We start from the raw sequence: 19,830 nt of genomic DNA, 5'->3' as shown, positions 1-19,830 counted from the left end.
ACAGATTACCTTCAAAGAAGTTGTAGTTAGACTGATAGCTAAAATCTTAAAGCAACAATGGAAGACAAAAATGAGTGATATATATTCAGTGCTCTGAAAGAAAGTTTCTGCAAAATTTGAATTCTTTACCAGTCAAAATATCTTTCCAGAATAAGGGCAAAATATATGCATTTTATACAAACAAAAGCTGAATTTACTACTAGAAAATCCTTATAAAAGACCCTTTTCAAAGAAATTTTAAAGAATCTACAATCCCAGATGAAAGATCCTAAATGAAAGAAGACAGGAAAATTCATAAAGAACTAAATATGTTGGTAAATTCAAACAAAATTTGACAGTATGAATACCAATAATGTGAAATTAAAATTATTCAAATATAGGATTCTAAGATTTTTGTACTCTGGGAGGAGGGAAAACAATGGTTAATTTTAGATTTTGTTACGTTAAATATGCATGTTATGATTTCACAGGTATAAACTAAAATAAATGGAGACAATATTATTTCCAAACGAGTAGAAAGAAAATATTGGATATATTCAATCCAAAAAGAAGCCAAGAAAGGAAAGAAAAAGAACGTATTACATGCAGGACATTAGAAAGCACAAAATAATAATTTATGTTTAAATTCAAATGTATCAGTATATACAGTAAATGTAAATGGTATAAATAATCCAGTTAGCAGACAGTTGTCTGTAGATTTAAAGGAAATTTGAACTATATATTTACAAGAGACAAACTTAAATTATAAAGGCATAAAAATTTTGTAAGTAAAAGAATGGATATACCACAAAATACTAATCAAAAGAAATTTGATGCTCTTAAATTAATATAACATAAAATGGATTTTAAGGCAATAAAAAAGCATTACTAGACATAGTGTCATTTCATAATGATAAAAATTTCAACTTACCAGGAAGACTTACTACTTTTAATTTTAATGGGCTAGTATAACATAGCCTCAAAAATAATAAAGAGCAAAAATTAAAGAAAAACCAAGGAAAAGTAAAAAATTCTAAAATATAATGGTATATTTTTAAGACAATTCTCTCACTAATTTATAGAACAGATACTCAAATAAATTAGTAAGGGCATAGTTTAACAAACCAAATTAATAAATTTTGCCTGAGAGAATATATAAAACACTCTACAATGGAAGAATACATATTATGCTTAAGAACACATGGCATTTATAAAAACTTGACTTTCTACTGGTCTCAAAAATGTTTAAAGAATTGAAATCATGTTCAGTGTGTTTTCTGAACATAATACTACTGAACTATAAATGAATAATACTAAGATAACTAGGAAAAAATGTCCTGGGATTAGGAATTAAGAACCACTTGCAAAATTTATGAGTTGAATAAATCATAGAGAATTTTTTAAATTAACTGAACAATAACAAAGATATTAGGTATTACTAAAACAATAGTTAATGGAATAAAAAATGCAACACAATGGATCAATAAAGCCAAAATTATTTTGAAAAGACCAATAAATTTGATATACCCCTGGCAAGTCTTATCATGAAAATAAGAGAGTAAGCACAAATAACCAATATCAGGAATTAAAAAGGGGTGGAATTACAGGTGATACAGTCTTTACAATGGAATTAAGAGGATATTGTAAACATCTTTATGGCAATAAATTTGAAGATTTGGAAGAAATGAAAAACTTTCTAGAAAAGTATAACTTACCCAAACTGACTCTAAATAAACCTAACCTTATAAGCAAGCAATCAGGGAGAAAAACTTAACAACCTGCAATATTATTTTTACTTCTTTAAATGCAATTTTATTGAGATATAGTCACATAACATAACAAACCTCCAAAATTAACAATCAAATATTATTTTTAAAAACCAAGTTAGAATATGTTTAACAAAAGATGTGCAAGACTCAGTGGGGGCAGGGTGGATTACAAAATTTATCAAGAATGTTAAAGAGCTACAAGTGTATTTACAAATTGGAAGACTAAATTTCAAAAATTAACTTATGAATACAGTGCAATCTCAATTAAATTCCAGTAAGTGTGTGTATTTATTGATGGAAGTTAACAAGCAGAATCTAAAATTAATAAGGAATATCAAATCCACAGATAGTCAAAACACACTTGTCAAAGATGAATAAAGTAGGAGAACTTGCCTCCCAAACCTGGCAACTTATTGTAAAGCTGAAGCAAGTAAGACAGTGAAAATAGTATGGTATGGTGTAGTATGGCGTAAGGTATAGCAGGGTAAGTTAGAGTAGGGTAGTGTGGAGTAAAATAGAGCAGAGCAGCGCAAAGTGTAAGTGACAACTGGAGAATGAAGATACAGATCCATGCATAAATGCTCAGTTGATAAATAATTGAGTTGGAATTCCAAATCAGTGGGGAATAAGTAGGCTTTCCAATAAATCCCAATTGTATGTACTGAAAAAAATTAATTCTGTATTCATTGAAGACTTCAATGTAAAAACCAAAAATATAAAACTTATAGAAGGTAACAGGGAAGATTATGTTTATAAACTTGGATATCAAATGATTTTTTAAATACTCAAAAAGTGCTGGTCATGTTGATTAATTTATTTACATTAAAACTAAGAACTTCTGTCATCCAAAATGTCATAATTGTAGTGACAAAAATAACCCACAGAGACATAGATGGTATTTGCCACACATATAACCAACAAAGGGCTCATATCCAGAATATATAAATAATTCCTAAAAATCATTAAGAAAAGGACAAAAATCCCAATAGAAAAATGGTCAAGAGATTTTAGCATGCATTTCATACTCAAAAAATGCAAATAACTCATGGATATGGAAAGGTGCTTAATCATTAGCATGCTGGGAAATGCAAATTAAAAAACTACAAATTAAAATTACGTGATCCTCCACATTGGCCAAAAAAAAAAAAAAGTAGGCTAACAGAACTAAGTGTTGGTGAGGATATTAACTAATGGGAACTCTTACATTGTGCTGATGGGAGTTTAAATTGGTACACATATTTTGGAAAACAATTTGGCATTCCAGTATAGTTGAAGACAGGCATATATTATGATTCCTCAATTATATTCCTAAATATTTGCGCAAAATATACTCTTGTATAAGAATGGTCAGAGAAGTGTTGTTCATAATAGTCAAATCACCCTGTGTTTCCAACAAGAATGGAATACAATACAATAAAAATTAATGAACTAGATCTACAAACAGAAACACAGATGAATCTCAATAATAAGCAAGTGAAGATAAAAGAATGCCTACAGAATTGTTCTGGTTATATATAGTTCAAAAGCACATATATACACATAGGTATGTGGTAAAAATTTAATTTCTTTATAAAAGAAGAACAAGGAAGTCATCATTATAAACTTCAAGATAATGGGGAAGTAAAAGGATTGCAAGAACAGGGCTTCTGGTATGCAAGCAGAGTGTTACTTTTTAAAATTACTGGAGATCTTGTGGAATATTTTATTTATAAATATTGAAATTGTGCTCTCACACTATATGCAATATTCCAAATGTATGTATATCTCAAAATAAAAAGGATTAAAGAGAGCTTCCACAAATAAGTATTTTAAAATTGGACCCACATACTACATGCAATATTTCAAATGTGTGCTGTCTCACAATAAAATTAAAAAGATTAAAGAAAATTTCCACAAATCAATATTTAGATAAATAACAGTTTAAAGCTGAAAATATTTTTGTAGGGAAGACCTATAATGCCTATATTTGCTTTTCCTTCACTAGAGTTTAAGTAAAACAGTAATGCTTTTACCTATCTTTTCAATAAAAACTGAAATCCATGGAGGACCTGATTCATTTACCAATGAAGTTCTTCTGCTAAAAAAAAATTAGGTTGTGTCTTTCTAAAGTAATACAGTGAAAATAAATTTTAATTACATCAATGGTGTATTCAAAATTAGGTTGTGTCTTTCTAAAGTAATACAGTGAAAATAAATTTTAATTACATTAATGGTGTATTCACTCGGATAATTCTTAAATCTTCCTTAAGCTATGGAGATACTTGCTTGTTAACCTTACTGATGGAAAACAGCAAGTTTGGCAGGTTTATTAGCCCCTAATATGTTGTTACTCAAATTGTCAAAGAACATTTTTACTTATTTTTTATTCATTGCTTTATATAATGCAAACAATATTTTAATATATATTCATTATATAATAGGATATATTTCTGTCTATGTAGAAGCATATCTATATACTTCAGTTTGACAAATACATAAATCATCATATACAGAAAATTAATAGAATAAAGATCTTGGGAAATGTATTATGAATGTATCAATAGATGTGCTGTGAAAATGTATATTATAAAGAAATGTTACATAACCAGTAATTAAAGTGATATTAAAAATGTTTATTTGATTCCATTAAGCCTCAGCAGTTAATGTAAGGATATAATACTACAGAGTGATTCTTTTGAAATAAAAATAGTAAAAGAAATAAAATCATCTATTTGGCCCTCAATTAATAAATTTACATGTATGAGTAGAATTAGAGATGTCTATTTACCAAAGAGTAAAATCCTTTACGGATGGTAGGGAACTGAAGTCTAAAACTATACAAAAGAAAAACAGGTGACAGTAATATTTATGTGACCCTTATGGTCATATTATTTTGAAAGCCAACCTCTTCCATCACTGTTCTCTTCATTATTCTATTGGGTGGGCCCCAGTTTGCATGACCTACTATATTAACACTCCCCTAGGGACTCTAGGTTGGGTAGAGGAATATTTTCTAAGGATAATTAAATTGAAAGGGTGAAATAGGAGATAATTGTGTCAATGGAGCCTCCTTCATGGTTATTACTAAGCGATTGCTAAAAATTATTTGAAATAACTTAAAATCAGTTAGGTCTGTCTACCCTGCTTATCTTTTGGAAATTGATTTTTTCTTAATAAAGGTATAAAATCTTCATATAATATAAAATAAAATATGTTTTAATAATACCTATTACAGTTTTAGAATTCTATTAAGGAGGAATTCCTGGAGTCACCTCCAGAAAATTGCTCTGTCTAATTTTGTGTTTAATCTTGGGATCTTCCCCTCCTGCCAGTGACCCCCTGGAACACTGAACTTGGCCCGGATTTAGAGACTCATACAGATAACTTCACCTCCAGGATAGGTAAGTCCTACCCTATGGCAATTGAGACAGCATTAAGGCTTTGCAGAGTGGAATTCGATTTCACTTTGTTTTAATCAATAAGAAAATATCTATAGTTACTAAATCCTTATTATTTGTTAGGCACTGTAGATGTTCAGCTATTTTATATTATTATTATATGCATTTTAAGAGAAGAAAACTGAGGCACCAAAAAGGTAAATAACTTGTCCAAGGTTACACAGCTAGTAAGTAGAAAATCCAGCTTACCATGTGTAATTTGAATGCCAGTTGGATACAAAGATGGATAAGGCATAGCCCTGACTCTTGTGGATTCAATTAATTTACTCTATAATTAATTGTCAATGTAACAATTCCAAGGCTTCTTTCAGTGGAAAATGAAGTGGTGCTCCAGATTCATAAAACACAATATTGTCTACCATGTCAAAACCAATCCTAGGCCATGACCACTGGGTAAATTTTAAAATAACATCCTGTGTGTTTTTTTGTTGTTGTTTTGTTTTATTTTGTGTTTTTTATTGTGAAATATAACATATAAAGAGAACAGTGATAACTTTCAAAGTATGATTTAACAATAGTAGTTAGAGAGCAAATTTCAAAGAGTGTTAAGGGTTACAGTTCCACAATTTCAGTTATTTCCTTATTGTAAAATATAACTATGTATAGAATGGTGATAACTTTCAAAATACAATTTAACGAGTAGCTATAGAGCAGATTTCAAAGAGTGTTATGGGATACAGTTCCACCATTTCACTTATTTCCTTCTCACTATTCTAATACGCTAGCATCTTAAAAAATATTAATAAAATTATTCAGTATTTGTAATCTTGTGTTAAATTCTATCTTGTCTGTTGCTACACCTTCCTCTTGTTTAATCACTTTCTGGGTCTTCAGGGATGTCTAGGCAGTGACCACCCTAACTTGTTCATATTGAAAAGGGATGTCGATATTATGGGGAAGGGTGCTGCATCTGGTTGATGTTCTTGAAGGGGCTGTTGCCTCTGGGTTTTGGAACTTATCTGGCATAGGAACAGTCTGGAGAATGTACATTTCTGAAAAATAAGCTTAGTGAGTGAAACTTTTATGTAGTCTCAGATAGGGACCTAGGTATTTTGGGACTACTGTTTGTTAGGGCTTGGCATACTGTGGCCATTTGGGATATCTAGTTGGAACTTGCATAAGAGTAACCTCCAGGATAGCCTCTCAACTCTTTTGAAATCTCTTAGCCACTGTAACCTTATTTTGTTACCTTTCTTTCACTCTTTTGGACAAGAAGGCATTTTCAATCCCTCAATGCAAGGACCAGGTTCAGTCCTGGGAGTCGGGTCCTACATTGCCAGGGAGATTCACTCCCCTGGGAGTCATGTACCATGAAGGGGGGAGGTTAATGAATTTATTTGCAGAATTGGGCTTAGAGAGAGAAAGGCCACATCTGAGCAGCAAAAGAGATTCTCTGGAGGTGACTCTTAGGCCTAGTTATGGATAGATTTAGCCTCCCTTTTACAGACATGTTTCACAAGAGCAAGCCTCAAGATGAAGGACTTATTAAGCAGGGGGTTCCTAATTTCACGTAACATATATTCTGTCTAAGATCAACAATCAGTTTTTTACATTAACTTCACTTAGTTATGCAATCATCATCAATCTCGATTTTAAACAATTATAGCACAAAACACCTCAAAGCTCTTATCAGCCCCTTTTTATTCATCCGTAGTAATAGTGTAGTACTGGTAAGGTATTCCTATTAAATATAGTCTATAATATGCATTGGGTAGTTTTTCCCATATACCACTCTGTTGTTAACTCTTTGTACCAGTGTCATACCTTAGAAGTATATCATGCAAACACTTACATTAGTAGTGCTAATCTGTTGGATACATGCCTTTAAACAACCACTTTCGATCATGTTTGCCTTCAGTGCGGCACTGATACTTATAATCCCATTAATGAACAATCATCACCCCTATCCATTCCCATACCTGTAAGTTCACCCTCATTAACATGTCTGTACATATTAGGTTATCATTCCCCCTTCAATAGCTTCTGTCTATCTCTAGGTCCCCTATATTCTACATTATAAGACACTGATTTTACATTGTTCAGGGTGTTCATAGTAGTGGTAACATACAATATCTCTCCCTTTGTGTCTGATGTATTTCATTCAGCATTATGTCTTTAAGTTTCATCCATGTTGCCTTATGTTTCAGTACCTCGTTCCTTCTTACTGCTGCATAGTATTCATGTGTATACCACTTTTTGTTTATCCATTCATCTGTTGAAGGACACTTGGATTGTTACCATCTCTTGGCTGTTGTGAACAATGCTGCTATATACATCAATGTGCAAATGTTTGTTCGTGTCACTGCTTTCAGATCTTCTGGATATATACCAAGAAGTGAAATTGCCAGATCGTGGGGTAACTCAGTATCTAGTTTTCTGAGGAACCACCAAACTGTCTTCCACAGCAGCTGTACCATTATACATTCCCACCAACAATGAATAAGAGTTCCAATTTCTCCACATCCTCTCCAGTATTTGTAGTTTCCTGATTGCTTAATGGCAGCCTTTCTTATTGGTGTGAGATGGTATCTCATTGTGGTTTTGATTTACATTTCCCTAATAGCTAGTGAAGATGAACATTTTTTCATGTGTTTTTTAGCCATTTGTGGCATCCTGTTGACACTTATTATTATTTTAGGAAGGGTGATTTTACTCTGAAGGTATTACTTAGAAATGGGTAAACATCAGGGAAAAAGAGGATTTTTACTTTTGCCCCAGGTTTCAACATGGCTCAGCTCAGCACTGTTACCAAGCCTATATTTATTTAAAACTTTGATATTTTGTTCATCCTGGACTTTTGCATTAATTTATTACTTTTAATTTTAAAATATTACATTAAAATATCATTTGTCTTGATTGCTGAGTTTTTTGGCACAGCCTTAAGTTTTGTTCCTAAGACAGGTACCTCAAATGCCTCTCTCATCTCACCCTAGTACCTGCTCCAGTAACAGAAAACATGGAGATATATTACATGTTTAAATATATACAACCTTAACAACCTAGGATTTTCCTGAGTTACATGGCTGTCATAGAGGAAACCAAAGATTCGTGCTTTATACAGTAGTTGGTACTCTAATATGAAGTCATTAGCAAGTAATTAAAGCTGAACTGGACAATACAAATGGCAAACGTTTCCTTTCAGAAAGAAGTATACATAAGTTGAATACAGACCACTTATTATAATTGGTTAGTAAGCACAACTGCATCCACTTTGTAAAGTATGTTTATGTCATTCCAGAGGGATTCCCTTAAATCTAGCAATTCTATAATATAGAAAATCTTGTCTTGCAAAATCCATGCATTTTAAAAGATAAAATTAGCAAGTTACTTTCAGTATTTTCTCTTTGCTTTTGTAAGGATCATTCATATACTTCAGATACTACCCCAGCAGCCCCTCCCCAGCAGGTGAATTTTCAAAATTAATTTACATGTCAGAATCTAGCAAATATATGTCAGTCTAGTACTTTTTAAAAAAACTTTCTCTGCCATAAAACATAGTGAAATATGGAAAGGATTGCTTAGTGCTGCAGTTAGCCTTTGACCCTTATATGTAGCTTTGGCTCTATTCCCAACATTTCTGTTTTTAAACTTGTACACCAACAATCCTCTTTTTTATTCATGAAGTCTTTTTACTTTAGTGATCAATTATATATATATATTTATTTAAATATATTTTAAAAGAATAGGGATGTTGCTTGTCACACACAAATAGCTCTTAGAAAGTTATTGGTTTCATGCCAGTGCTGTCAGCTTTCCAGCAGCAGATTGGATTGGTTAAGGAAGAAGCCATAAACAGCCTATCAACAAGTATTTGTACAGATGTTAATGACTTTAAAATTCCGTTAGTGTTACATTTATGCCAAAAATCCAATTTTGTTTGTGCTTTGTAAAGCATGATGCAATAATGTCTTTTAATAAACACATGCAATTAATACTTTGTAATATAAATCATATTTTCAGCATTTCTACTATAAGGTACATAGAATTAGCCATTTTTCAAAGTTACCAAAAATGTTTCCATCCCATGAAGAGTTTTGCTAAGAATACACCATGTTTTCCAAAATCTTTTGATGAAAAAATAGACGCATATCCATCCATGAAACTAAGAGTGTTTTACTATTATATTACATAGAAAAGCCATTAAGGGAAAAGAACATAGTCTTGAGTAAGTATTATAAATATTAAAAGAATTGTAGTTAGCTTCTTTTTATGTTCCTTGAATAATTGAATCTTAATCTACCTCCTATATGATATTATGCTATATTAAAAAATTTTTAAGCTGATTTATTTGAAGCATATGGATTTAATGAACATTTTAGTTCTGTTTTTCATGAAAAAAAGAATAATTCTTCCATTAAATAAAAAAGAAGACATCATTTTTTGGTGAATTTCTTAAAGCTGAACTCTTTCCTCTAGGATTACATATGTTGCGGACATTTTATAAACACCCTTATATGAAGGAGTAGGTTTTTTTGTTTGGTTGAGTTTTCTTTAATTTGCTACCTTTAATTGTCAAATTTTATCCAATCTCATTCTAAAGTTCAGAGATGAAGTTTCTGTTACAAGAATTAAGTTAATCATATTTAGACATGTTATCCTCTGCAATTCATAGGTTAGACTATTTACTAAAAAATCTCTGTATCTGTCCTTCCAAGATCTCCTGAAGGACATTAATCAACTTAACAATTATTCATTATCTTTCCAATATTTGATGAGTGCCATCCTACCATGTGCAACTTAAAGAGCTTAATTCTTGTAGGCAAAACAGACGTGAGAATAGGGCTGTAAAACACAATGTAATAAGTGCTTTCATGGTGTCTCCTAACCTAATTTGAATAAAGAGTGCAGTGTTGAAGCTTATCCCAATGAATGTGATTTCTAAACTGAGACATGAAGCAGGCACGTTATTGATTGAGTGGACAATCCAAACATAGAAAATAGCATGGAAGGGTCCACAGGCAAAAGAGAATGTGGTGCTTTGGAGAATTAAACTATGTCTGAGGGATTGAGGCAGGAACCTAACAGATATGTCTGAATGTATAAACTGAAGCCAGTTCTTTGAACATTGTCTAATGGCAGTGGAGAAACAATGAAATAGCATAATTAGATTTGTGCTTTAAGAACATCATTTGCAGTGTGGAGACATAAATGTGAGCAAGACCAAAACCAAAAAGGCAAATGAAAAGGCTGTTATAATAACCCAGAAAAAGCGATGATGGTGGTCTGAATTAACATAGTGGCAGTGGGAACTGAGAAGACTTATCAGCTTCAAAAGAATTCAGGAGGTAAAATATGGAGTTGGAGGATGAAGAAGAATGAGAGTTCAGAACAACATGCTGGTTTTAAAGTTGTGCATTGATGATAGTCAAAGCATTATAGGAAATCTGGGAAAAAGTTGGATGATAAGCATGAGCTTAACTTTTGGGTATGCTTGGTTTGAGGTGTCAGTGGGATACCAAAGTGGAGAGGCTTTGAATACATGTTGCAGAAGGAGACAGGAAAGGAAATTAAGGCACTTGACTGAACAGCATCGTACATACTGCCTAAGAATAAGACAGAGCTGGGATAGAAGAACCTTGAGCTTTGAAGGGCTAGCAATGGAAGATAAGTCCATGGAGGAGACGGGTTTAGTCAAGAGATTTTAGAGAAACCGGAAGAGTATAATGAAAGAAATCTAAAAGAAAGAAGCCTTTCCAGAAGAAAGGAGTAGACAGTGGTACAATAATATTGTGGAAGAGTCAAGTAAGATAAGAACTTTAAAAATTCAAAGAGATTTAGCTATGTTGGTGAAATCAATGTGAAGAGTTCCTTTGAAGTGGTGTGGGAAGTGGGCTAAGGCATGAATGAGACGTAAGTTATTAGAGCCTTAGCTTTGTGTACTATTTCAAGAAGTTTTTCTCTGATGAGGGAAGAGAGAGAGGAGAGTAACTGGAAGGGAAGGAAAGGAGGTTTCCCTTTTTCCCTTTTTTCATTCTTTTGGTTTTTAAAATGAGAGAGACAATGTGAAAAAATGATGCAAAAGAGACATTTTTCAGAGGAGCTGAAAATAAAAGAAAAATACAAGCTGATAGTGAGAGATCCTAGAGGATATGGAAGGACTGGGATATCCAGAGCACAGGTTGAAGGCATCGGGCTTAGGAAGGGGAATACCTCTTCACTGTGGAAGGTAAAAAAGGTAAACTTGCACATATGTCATGACAAACATGCCTTTTGAAACTGGTTGAAAATGGAGCCAGAAGAAATGTGGAGGTACTGGGGACAGAGGAAGAATCAGATTAATGAGATACCCAGGAGGTTGACTTGACCTAATTTCTGATTGGTTGTTGATACATACCAGTGGGCCATCAAGGTTAACTCTGGAATGTCTGGTTTGGGTGAGTTGGGAATTCAGGGGCAAGAACAGTCTTTGGTAGGAAGATGATAAAAAATAAGCTATAGAAAGGAGGATCTAAGATCGCGGCATAGAGAAGAATGGAAACTAAGTGGTGCCCCTGGAACAACTAAAAAAAATACAGAAGTAACTAGTAAATAATCCAGAATAACTGCGGGGGGACAAACGTGACCATCCACTCATCATACACCAACCTGAATTGAGAGGAATGCCCGAGATCACAGCATAAAATCTGTAAGTAAAAACTGTGGATCCAAGCTGGGATACCTCTCCCCCCACAGCCTGTGCTGCAAAGCCTCATGGTGCTAGAGAGAAGCTCTCTCCGAGCAAGCGAATATAGCTCAGCTGAGCTCCAACTGGAGTTTTAATTAGCAAGTGTGAGCTGCTCACTATGAGGTACAAATCCCCAACAAGCAGACAGAGGCTTTGGGTGACAACTGACCTTGGAGAGCCGGAGGGTCGCCTCAGACTAGCTCTGAAGGGGACTTTCTTTTCCTTTTTCAGCTCAGTGGAGAAAGCCTCAGCCATTTTCAGTTCCCAGTGCTCTGACCCACACAAGGCAGAGAGAGACCATTGAAATGCTAATGACCTCCCCCTAGGGGGTCTATCTTCTCTAAGAGGAAAGAAGTGGGGCCAAGCTGTACTACCTGCCTACCACTCAGAACCAAACCCCAGATCCTGGGGAAAAACAGCCACACCTCCTACGCCAGTCAAGAATTACAGGCTAACAGGTGCCACCTGCTGGGCATAAAATCACAGTGACCCAAGGCATCAGAGGGTGTACCAACTTTCTAAGACACATGCTTAGGGAAACCGGATACTGAATATTTCTTCCTTCTGGACTTGAGCCCATTCTGGTCTGGGAAAACCTAATTGGGGTAATCAAGGAAACCATGCCTAGACAACAGAAAACTACAACCTACACTAAGAAAAATGAAGTTATGGCCCAGTCAAAGGAACAAACTTCCACTTCAACTGTGATACAGGAATTGAAACAACAAATAATAAGTCAATTCAAGAAGTTTAGGGAAGATATGGCAAAAGACCTGAACCATATAATGAAAACACAGGACATACATAAGGTAGAAATTGAAAATTCGAAAAACCAACTGGCAGAATTTATGGAAATGAAAGGCACAACACAACAGATGAAAAACACAACGGAAACATACAACAGCAGATCTCAAGAGGCAGAAGAAAACACTCAGGAACTGGAGAACGAGGCACCTGAAAGCCTACACACAAAAGAACAGATAGAGAAAAGAATGGAAAAATATGAGCAACGTCTCCAGGAACTTAAAGACAAAACAAAAAGCAAGAATTTACGTGTCATAGGTGTCCCAGAAGGAGAAGAGAAGGAAAAAGGGACAGAAGCAATAACAGAGGAAATAATCCATGAAAATTTCACATCTCTTCTGAAAGACATGAAATTATGGATCCAAGAAGTGCAGTGTACCCTAAACAGAATAGATCTGAATAGGCCTACACCAAGACACTTAATAATCAGATTATCAAACGTCAAAGATAAAGAGAGAATCCTGAAAGCAGCAAGAGAAAAGCGATCCATCGCATACAAAGGAAGCGTGATAAGACTATATGTGGATTTCTCAATAGAAACCATGGAGGCAAGAAGGAAGTGGGGTGATATATTTAAGGTACTGAAAGAGAAAAACCGCCAACCAAGAATCCTATATCTGGCAAAACTATCCTTCAGATATGAGGGAGAGCTTAAAATATTCTCTGACAGACAATGACAGAGTTTGTGAATAAGATACCTGCTCTACAGGAAACACTAAAGGAAGCACTGCAGACAGAAAGGAAAAGACAGGAGTGAGAGGTTTGGAAAACAATTTTGGGAGATAATAGCACAGCAATGTAAGTACACTGAACAAAGATGACTGTGAATATGGTTGGAAGAGGAAGGCTGAGACCATGTGGGACACCAGAACAAAAGATGAATGATAAAGACTGGGGCTGTGTAACTCAGGGAAACCTAGGGTGCTCAATGATTGTAATAAAAGGTACAAATATGTTTTTACATGAGGTAGAACAAATGAATGTCAACATTGCAAGGGGTTAAAAATAGGGTGGGATTGGGGGGAAAATACAATCAATACAAACTAGAGGCTAGAATTAACAGAAACATTGTATTATGCTTCCTTTAATGTAACAAAAACAATATACCAAAGCTAAATGCATATGGGGAGGTGGGAAATAGGGGAAGCGTATGGGACTCCTGGCATTGGTGATGTTGTCTGACTCTTTATTCTACTTTAGGTTAATGCTATCTTTCCTTTTGTCGCTTTCTGGCTATCAAGTTTTATGTTTTTTTGTTTGTTTGTTTTTCTCTCTCTTTTCTTTTTCTTTTGCCTCTCCACCTTCTTTGACTTTTCCTCTGTCTTTGTGGAATAAATGGAGATGTTCTTATATAGAGAGTGGCAGTGGTGCTCAATACATAAATACATGACTATATGGGGAACCAACGATTGTTTACTTAGGATGGAATGTATAGTGTGTGAACAAAACCATCTTAAAAGAAATGGGTTGATGAAGAAAACTTGAGGGCACTATATTGAGTGAAATAAGACAGACACATAAAGGCAAATATTGCAGGGTCTCACTGATATGAACTAATTATAATATGTAAACTCACAGACATGAAATATTTTACCAGGATATAGAAATGAGGCTAGAGAATAGGGAGTGGTTGCTTATTATGAGCAGAATGTGTCAGCTAGGGTGAACTTGAATGTTTGGAAATAGACAGGGGTGATGGTAGCATGTTATGAGAATCACAGTGCTGAAAGGTGTGTAAAGGTGGTAGAAAGGGGAAGCTCAGAGTCATGCATGTCACCAGAAGAAAAGTTGGAGGTTAAAAGATGGGAATGTATAAAACAGTGAATCTTGTGGTGGACAATGTCCATGATTAACTATACAAATATTAGAAATCTATCTCATGAAGTAGAACAAATGTATGTCACTATAACTGGAAGTTAATAATAGAGAGGCATATAGGGAAAAAATATATACCTATTGCAAACTATATACTACAGTTAGTAGTATTTTAACATTCTTTTATCAACAGTAACAAATGTACCAAAACTATAAATCAATAATGGAGGGGGGCGTGGTTAGGGGTATGGGAGAATCTGAGTTTCCTTTTTTTTTGTCTTTATTTCTTTTCTGGAATAATGAAAATGTTCTAAAAATTGAAAAAAAAATTAATTGTGTTGATGGATACACAGCTGAAAAAAAAATAAGCTACAATTTTGAACTTCATTTGGAATATAAGATTTGAGAACAGGAATAATATGGAGGCTGGTGATACCTAGTCGTCTAGGCTGCCAGTTCCATCAGGTAAGAACCATGTCTGTCTAGTTGACTACTCTATCAGCAGCAGCAAACATAATACTAGTCATTAGATACTTGTAGAATAAGGAGCATCAACATTCAAAAACAATCTTTAAAGGAGCTTGAAAGGAAGCATTTGAAGTCTCGTGCCCCAAAGGCCTGCAAAGAAGATAGTTTTAAGACAAAGGAAATGGTTTGTGCAGCAGAGAGGTCAATGATGATAAAGAATAAATGTGTTTGTTAGACAAGACAGTTTACAGCCTAAGTAAGGGCAATTTTAGTTTGGCAAAATTAGATTGCAGCCAATTAAAGAGGGAATGGAAAGTGAAGAAATAGAGACAAAGAGTAAACTTTTCTTTAAAGAATTTTGTTGACCAATATCTCCTTAGTGTGAAAGACACAATATTGGAAGAATGCAAAATTTATCCCTGAAATCTTCATATTTCTCAGGCAGTACATTGAATTAAGAGATACAACCTATAAATTATGAAGGAAAAAATGACCTATGTGGTTTATATCTAGCAAATAAATAAATCTGTATGTCTAGGAAAAAATAGAGTTTTCCCTTTGAAAGGAGGGTAAAAGCTAAAATCAACCAATGGGTGGAGGAAAAATGTTTGCACCAGTGATAACAGATGAAGGATTTTGAATGGTCATTTGAAAACAAAAATAGAAATACTAGGATCCAGTAGAGAAATGAGGAGAACTAGAACATTATTTCACAATATATCACCTTTAGCAAGCAAATAATCAAATGGAATAATAATCAATCTCACTTGCAGGAAAGACATAAATTAAGACCATAAATGGGCAATATCATTCTCTTAAATAATCAACAACTTTAAAATATTTAATATCTAATGTTGATCAGGGAATCAATGAAACAAGTAGCCTCAAACAGTAAATGGTAAACTGGTGGTGCCTTTGAAACTATTAGACAATATAGATTATATCAAGTGCCTTAAAACATTTATACCTTTAGACATTTTACCTTCGACTCCACTTAAAATGGATTAATTAAATGGGATAGTTAAAAACCTATCATGTAACAAGTTGGTAGATATAACATGCAATCATTAAAATTATGTTTTAGATGAGATTTCCATTACATATATTGCATTTGCTCTAATACTAATGAAAGGTAGGATCTGTAGAATACATATAATTATATGTAAATTAAAAACAAAAAAATCTATGCAAAAACTGCAAAGATATACATTAAAATATTATACAATGATTGTCTTTAGATTGTGAAGTATTTGTGAATCTTTTCTTTGTTTTTCTTTTTAACTTTTCTATAATTAAGTTGTTCATAATTAGGATGTATTATTTTAATAATAAATATGTTAACAGAATTCATTTAGTTAAAATAACTCAAAGTCATTTTTAAAATGGAGTATATAGAGAATAGTAACTAGGGGATAGCAGGATCAAAGAAGACTCTTTTTATGTTGATAATACAGGAAATTGATGAAGCAAGACCTGGAGAAGTAGAAAAGGACAGAAGGTAAAGGAGATTGAAGCATTCTGAAGGCAGAATGATGCTTCTTTAAGACTGAAAGGAAGGATTTATTGGGCAGACTGAGTAGAAACTGATAAGCATCTGTTAAGTAATTTAGATCACCATTGTTCTTCTTAGATAAGATGCTAAAAACAGGACTTTTACTGCAGTCTTCAAAGAATCAATCTTGCTTTCTCCTTCTCAGTGACAGGAGCAATCCAGAAATAGTTTAGCCGAGACAGAAACACTTCCTCCAGCATTCGAATTGCAGTATCTTCAAGTATATCAAACCAACTTCACTTCTGTGCTTGTTCTGTTTCTTACACTGAATTCATGCCAACCTTCCCTTCTGTGCCTTAGAGTTAAGGTGGCTATTATGAATTGGATGCTTACAGTGAAAAGCTCTCGATTTTACTCAGGAATTGTATAGAACTTTGGCTGAGTTCTGAGGTAAAACCACTTAGGGTTTATGGACAGTTATTAATGAGTTGAGGAAAACTTTCCAAAATGATTTTTTTTAATGACTATTGCAAGTATCTGTCACTGTTTTTAAAAAAAGAAAGAGAAAGAGGTTATTTTTATTTTTAACTAAATTTTATTATGAACTAAACATTTATTTTTAACTAAATTTTTAACTAAAATCTGTTGTTACAACTGAATTCTCTATATGTCAATAGTAGGTAAGGTTTCAGCCATGGGCCTGATGCAACCAAGAAAGGCACTTCAGAGGCTGGGGGTTTGCTGGGAAAGAGATTAGTGCTGCGTTGTTACCTTATTGTGATAACTCCAAATCTTACCTTTGCTCAGGTCTGTTTTATAGTTTTTGTGTAGCTATAAGGCTATTTATCACAGTGGTGTCAGGTCGTGGTTCCAGTGGTCAGCCCTCACATGTTAAGTAATTGTTCCTCCAATTATAGCAACTGTGGAAGAGTTGGCTTGAACTCAGGATGCAAGGGCTGTGGCCATGTTATAGACATAAAGTGACATGAGAAGTAACAGTACTTACCTTTCCAGAGTAATAGAGTTTAGAGAAACAAAAGATCCTGATTTAGAGGTTTCCTGAGAACTGACTCCACCATCTCTTTGGATTGAAAACTAAAGTCATTTCACTAATTACAGCAATAACTTTTTAGGAAAAAAGACATGATAGCTGTGTCATCCTCAACACATTCAGAATTACAAATGCTAAGCTTATGTATACATGTGTGTGTGTACACACACCAAGCATTCAAAACAGGCCTTGCACCATGCCTCATTTGTTTTCCTAACAACTTGCAAATATAAGATGACTTCCTGTGTACAAGAAACGATAGTGAAAGAATCTTTCAAATTAATAAATTGGCATATTAAATATCAGGTTTTAAACTATAAGATTTTTGTGAGTTTGAGTATCATAATCAGTTTTCAAGAGGTTTCTCTTTCTAGTGTATTGTCAGTCAAGCCTCCAAAACTAATCAGCTCCTAAAATGTGGTGATGGAACCAAGCAAGAAGCAATCTAAAGGATCAAGTTGGGGAGGAAGGCTCTAAAACACCAGTTCTTCAGTGTAACTCTGAAATATATGGCATCGATTAGCAGCAAAATTTGCAGATTTTTGTTTCTAAACACAAAGAGTAATTTTTACATTTGAATATAAGGGTTGGATTTTTCCCGTTTAAAATATATATTTTAATTATTACTATATTTGTTACCTTGTATTGTTATCTAATATAACTTCTCATCTTTCATATTTTTCCACACTCATCTTCATTGTTATGCACCCCCCCATCTTTGAAATAGCTGCTATGGCATAAGCACTGGTTTCCCTGAAACCAGATATAAATTATATTCCAGCTTGAAATATTGTATTAGCTTACACAGACCAAGCTCAGTTTTATAAAAAATTAAAATTCTGTTTAAAATAACCTCAATATAATTTATAGATTCTACTTATGGATAAGGCTAGTATATAAGAACAATTAGGCTTTATGATAAGCTGAAGAAACATGATTGTGAAAAGATAATAAAAATTATTTTTATATTAGACAAATTTATATTATGAGTTCTGTGTGCAAAAAATATAATCCTCTGACTTTTTAATAAAAAAAAACTTGGAAAACAAACCCTGTAAAACAGTGGCTGCATTAAAACTTCTTTTTTTCTAAATAGGTGGACTTAAAATCAAGAAAAGAATATTTAATTTGTGAGTGACTGGTACTGTTTTTCTTACAGATCGTTTAGCTTACATGAATTAATCATTTTCTTTTCTTTCTTGTAATAAAATTGTTAATGAAGACTAAACTGTTTGGCTAAATCTTGATTTCTTTAAATAACAATGAGAGTTCTGTATTTCTTTCCCAGGTAAGGAAGAAGAATTTATCTGCAGAGATACTACTACAAATGAAAAAATGGAAAGGAGTAGAGAATATACATACCAATGGCTTCACACACAGGTTGGGGTTCATGAGACAACTAGTTCCAGAAGTATGAAATGGTGAGGTCATTTCCTCTAAATTAGATTTTTGTATTGTAAACACATCTCGAAAAGTGAAACCTAGGTTAATTCTGCTAAAGCAAACATGACTTTATAGCCAAAGGCCAATACACCACTTGCCAGGTTATAAAAAGGCCTCCTATGTAGAATAGATGTAATCACTCTTCATGTTTTCCACCCTGAAATGAATCGGGAGGAACTCTAATTCTGTAATGCATGAAACCAACAAAGGAACCACACAAATGATTCTCCTTTAAAAAGTAAAATGCATGAGATCCATTAATTGTTTTTAAATACCATATATATTGTAGGTTGCATTTTCTTATGTTTTATATTTATTTGCATTTTATTTTCTTTACATTTATTTATATTTATAAACTTGACAGTTAAAATTATGGTTCAACACTGTAGCTTCCAATTTACCAGTCATGTAATTAATTCTCAATTTGTCAAAGCTTCAGTTTCCTCTTCTTTATAGAGAGATAATAATGTCATATCTATCTCCCAGGGTTGATAATGAGAAGAAAAAATGTGACATCATTTTAAACAATAAAAGGTGCCTTGCACCTAGTAGGTGCTCAATTAACTTTTATACATTAATGTAATATAAAACATCTATATATGTAACCACTGAACAAAAGTTTTAAGGAAATAAAAGTCCCATGATATTTTTACATAGATTTTTACAAGACTTTTGGTTCAGCTACATATATTCACAAGAGTATAGAAATATGCTATTCTAGGCGTCAGTCAAATATGTATACCAAAATTGGATCTAAATATAAATAAACACTTTGGAAATGTTGCCAATGTATAATAACTTTACATGTGTAACAAAAAGACAAAAAACGATTATTATTAGTGTTAAAACTGAATTTAACAGTAAGTCATAATATGTAAAAATGAAACCTCTTTTCATAATGTATATGA

General features: G+C 33.4%; 1 protein-coding gene across 4 annotated transcripts in view; it reads left to right on the top strand.

The window, feature by feature from the left end:
• LRRIQ1 (leucine rich repeats and IQ motif containing 1) overlaps window positions 1-19,830 on the top strand; it is a 250,333-nt gene that overhangs the window by 195,408 nt on the left and 35,095 nt on the right. For 3 of the 4 annotated variants that reach the window (XM_037847784.1, XM_037847782.1, XM_037847785.1), the window contains 2 exons: window positions 5,060-5,128; window positions 18,768-18,900. In XM_037847784.1, coding sequence (XP_037703712.1) covers window positions 5,060-5,128; window positions 18,768-18,900 — 202 coding nt within the window. The remainder of the gene's footprint in view (window positions 1-5,059; window positions 5,129-18,767; window positions 18,901-19,830) is intronic. The other variant, XM_037847783.1, reaches the window with a different exon arrangement.

This window comes from Choloepus didactylus, chromosome 8 (genome assembly GCF_015220235.1).
Source record: "Choloepus didactylus isolate mChoDid1 chromosome 8, mChoDid1.pri, whole genome shotgun sequence".
Taxonomy (NCBI): domain Eukaryota; kingdom Metazoa; phylum Chordata; class Mammalia; order Pilosa; family Megalonychidae; genus Choloepus; species Choloepus didactylus.
The sequence above is the reverse complement of the archived record's forward strand: the minus strand, read 5'-3'. Positions and strand labels throughout refer to the sequence as shown.